General features: G+C 33.6%; 1 protein-coding gene across 1 annotated transcript; it reads right to left on the bottom strand.

Moving 5' to 3' along the window:
• Positions 1-1,241: 1,241 nt before the first annotated feature.
• LOC132279097 (gamma-glutamyl peptidase 5-like) lies at positions 1,242-2,883 on the bottom strand. The gene is made up of 3 exons (XM_059781025.1): positions 2,563-2,883; positions 2,110-2,442; positions 1,242-1,830 (listed from the first exon to the last, which is right to left on the bottom strand). The coding sequence occupies exons 1-3, from the start codon at positions 2,878-2,880 to the stop codon at positions 1,735-1,737; spliced, it is 747 nt and encodes a 248-aa protein (XP_059637008.1). The 5' UTR covers positions 2,881-2,883; the 3' UTR covers positions 1,242-1,734.
• Positions 2,884-3,956: the final 1,073 nt, after the last annotated feature.

The raw sequence follows: 3,956 nt of genomic DNA, 5'->3' as shown, positions 1-3,956 counted from the left end.
AAAATCAAATTAATTTAATAGCCTAAAAATTTCAGTTGAAGAGGTGAAATCAAAAGGCACATACAAGAAAACATCTATGAGATTAAAGCTTTGCCGCCGCTTGGGGGGGGGGGGGGGGGGGTAAAGGCAGGGGCAGAGTCAAGATTGCAAAGAGGAAGAGTAGTACTGCATGTGGACCCGCTGTGAACTGATGTAAAGTAGTGTTAATTTTTTTTGGACTTGAGTTATAGTCCAGATAAATTCTTCAGTAACTCTGTCGCTGAATAAAAGTAATAAGTTAATTTCAGTTACTGAACACTGCTTGGGTATAAAATTTTGAGTAAGGTGTAACATATGTTGAATTGAATGTTTATATCATTAAATCAAGTAATTCAGTGAAACCTATATTAATAATAGATCTAGTCCAATTCGATCATAATGTGTATCACTCACACAATATAATTATTTCTCTTACTTGGGTTAAGTGCAAAAAACCCCCTCTACTATCAATACAATGCAAAAAAGTCCATGTGCGGTATAAAACACCCCTCTACTTTTAATTTGGTGCAAATACCTCCCTGTTTACATAAAAAGACTATAATACCCTCTTACCATTAAAATGAAATAATATTCAAAAAATAAAGTAAGGTAAAATTACTATTTTAGACAAGGACACATGTTTTTCAACCTTAATTGGTTAGGTGGCCCAATAGAAGCAAAACATGTGCACAAAAATTTACTTAATATTTAAAAATTCTAAAATTTGGAGAAGACCCATTGTTAAACGGGTGAAACCAATGACAGATCCAGCATTTCACAATAGGGTGGGTTAATTTTGAATTGGGCTAATTTGGAGTGGGTTACCAATAGTAATTTTTTTTATTTATTTTATTTTTTTATTTTTGGGCTGGGCTTAAAGTAGTATGGTGAAAAAAAAAAATTTTTTTTTTTTTCAACCCACCCTTAGGTCCACGTGTGAATGAAACCCAATTGATAAAGGGGCAAAGAATAGGAAGAGAAAGGGACAAATTAGGGTTTTTAAATTACTTTATGTCAATTCTAATTAAAAAGTAGTCGGAGTGACTTATTTGTACTTCTTTAAATTTTATGGATTAAAGTACACATTTTTAAAAAAAATAAACTATTTGTACACAAAACAAAACATATATTAGAGGGATTTTCTGCACTAAACCCTTCTTATTTCAGGATCCTTTCACTGCAAATATTCTATTGTAAATTGGTTGCTCAAATGAATGGAAGAGTGGCCCTCCCTTTCAGACCATGTTTTCGCATATTATCCTAACAATATTGGAAAACCTTATCCTGATTCATGCAGTCCGGAAACAATGCCAATTATCCAAACAAGTTTTTTTTTCTTTTTGTCTGAAAAGTGAATTTCAATTTCTTATATATATATAAAACAGAATTACATACCCATAGAGATAGTCAGAGCAATAAAATACAAATTATCCAAACAAGTTGCATGTAAGGGACACACATGATATACTAATGTAGAAGCAATGTTATTTTCAATATTTATTTTTTCATTATCAGATCAAAGAGCATACAATATTGTATGGGACTTGTTTATGCTATATAAACAAGTTCCTTTCCAGGTAAATTAAAAGTTATTTTTTTCTGTAAATACTTTATAACCAAGTTGGTTATTCTAAAAGTAAATTAATAAAAAGATTGATCGTAACGAAAGTTTGGTTATATATGCAATAAATTAGCTTGCTCGCTTGTTAATTCCATCTACCCCTTGAGGAAGCCTTTGCAAAAATTTTCCCAACACTTCCTATCTGGTTCAGCAATCTGCAATTTTGACTTGGCGTCTTCAGCAAAACTTTTCTGCAAGTAATAATCAAGTACCCAAAATGAGCTCCAAAGAAAATAAAATGAAATTTTATGAAAAATGAAAGTATTGAGAAATATAGGTTTATATTTTCAGATAAATGAAAATTAAAAAATTGTACAAAAACTCTGTTTGGTTTAATTTTAAAAAAATTAATTCATGAAAATTCAATTTATAAAAAAATCGGTTTTAATATAGTTATTTTTTTTGTTTTATAAGTTTTTGAGAATTGTTTTTTAAGTGACAAATCAAGCAGATATGGAACAATTTAATACCTCTATAGATTTGTTTGTGAGAAGACGATCGATGAGATTGTTAAGAATGTCTTTGGTGTACTCCGGATGACCTTGGATTCCTAGAATGTGGTCTCCAATAGTGTACATCTCCACTCCCGTTTTATCTGAATATGCAATCACTTCAGCACCAACGGGAACCTCCCATACCTCATCTTGGTGGCATTCAATGATTGAAAGGGCTGCTGGGATTTCATCCGACCCTTTTAGGAAACCGCATGGAGAGAAATCTTTCACAATTTTCACTTTTCTTAGTCCAATATCCCAACCACTGTTTGCCTTCCCAACTTTTCCACCCAACGATCTGCACAAAACCTATACATATATAAATTTATATAATCATGGATTAGTTTCTTTGTCAATGAATCAAATATATATTAGTAAACACAATATGAATTATATATAGAATGTGAAAAGTAGTCTATAAATTATTACCTGGTGTCCAAAGCAAATACCAAGGACTTTCTTATGCATGGAGTCTAGGGTTTGCAAAAGAAAGCAAAGCTTGAGAACCCAAGGGTCATTGCCATAAGCATCGAAAGGGCTACCACTGACCACAAAGCCATCATAGTTTTGGAGCTCATTCATGTCCGGAAACTCTCCTTCAACAACCCTAAACAAGTCCCACCTCTCTCCTTCTTCCCCAAAAGCCGCAACAAAAACATTGAAATAGCCACCATACACTTCCTTCACATACTCAGAATCATTTGCTGCTAGTAGCAAAGCATATCTTTTCTGTACTTCAGCCATCATGATCTTAATTAAACGAGAGAGAGAGAGAGAGAGAGAGAGAGAGAGAGAGAGAGAGAGAGAGAGAGAGAGAGATTTAGAGTGTGAACCTAAAATTACTAGAGACAGATAAATGTAATGAGAGAGAGAGAGATAAAGAGGATGATATGATCAAGTATGAAATGTTTCGAGGTGAAATGGTCCTTTTATAGGCATAGCAGACCAGCAATGTCTTGAGATAAGGAAATTTCCATGCACGTGGTTGGGGTCGACTTTGCACATATTAAAGAGAGGAGAGAGAATTGACCGTAGTCATGTGATCAAAACCGAGTGAGGTACCATGTATATAGTTACATATATTTATACATGAATTTATATGTATAGATATATATTTGTGAATGACCCGTTGTTTGTCTTTTCAAAAGGAAACTACTGCTGCACGTGTTTCCATTAGACAGGCAATGGTAGTTTATAACTGACATTTGAAATAGAAACCTTTTGACTTGAGATTAATTAAGCTTCTCATGCATATAAATCCTCAACTTGGTTAACAATATTAATTAGATTTAAAATGACAGACGATGAATATATATATTATATATATATGGTACTTTAATTGCTACGCGTTGTAAGAGCGGTTCTTCTTCAAAGTGAGAGGGCGACTAGAAATCAACTTCGACTAATTCAAGCCGGACAACGCTTTTGTGGACCCGTTAGAAAATTGAAAGCCGAAATAAAACTTGGGACACATATATCCTTTTTTTTTTACGTTTTACATAAATTTGATTAGAAGTAAAAATCTTATAATGTCACGTTAATTTCATATAGAACTAGGCCCCGGAGAGAACTTGCATGCTTCTTTTAAACCAGTGTCAAAGGGCCTAATAAAGCCCATTTATTTCTAGATGTGATCACGTAAACCCAAGTTGTTCACTATATTGTTCGAAGCCCAACCATGATGACCTTATAGTGGGCCTAAGCAAGATGGTTGATTTAACCCTCCCTAGTTCCCATTTCCCCAACCCAGTTTGACCAATGCCATTATGCCCTTTTAACCGAACCACTTATACCTCACTCTGAATTCTGAAAGACAGATAGCT

The sequence above is a fragment of the Cornus florida genome, unplaced genomic scaffold (genome assembly GCF_030987335.1).
Source record: "Cornus florida cultivar Cherokee Brave unplaced genomic scaffold, ASM3098733v1 CherokeeBrave_3.0.0_Hap2_Chr10, whole genome shotgun sequence".
In the NCBI taxonomy this organism is placed as follows: domain Eukaryota; kingdom Viridiplantae; phylum Streptophyta; class Magnoliopsida; order Cornales; family Cornaceae; genus Cornus; species Cornus florida.
The sequence above is the reverse complement of the archived record's forward strand: the minus strand, read 5'-3'. Positions and strand labels throughout refer to the sequence as shown.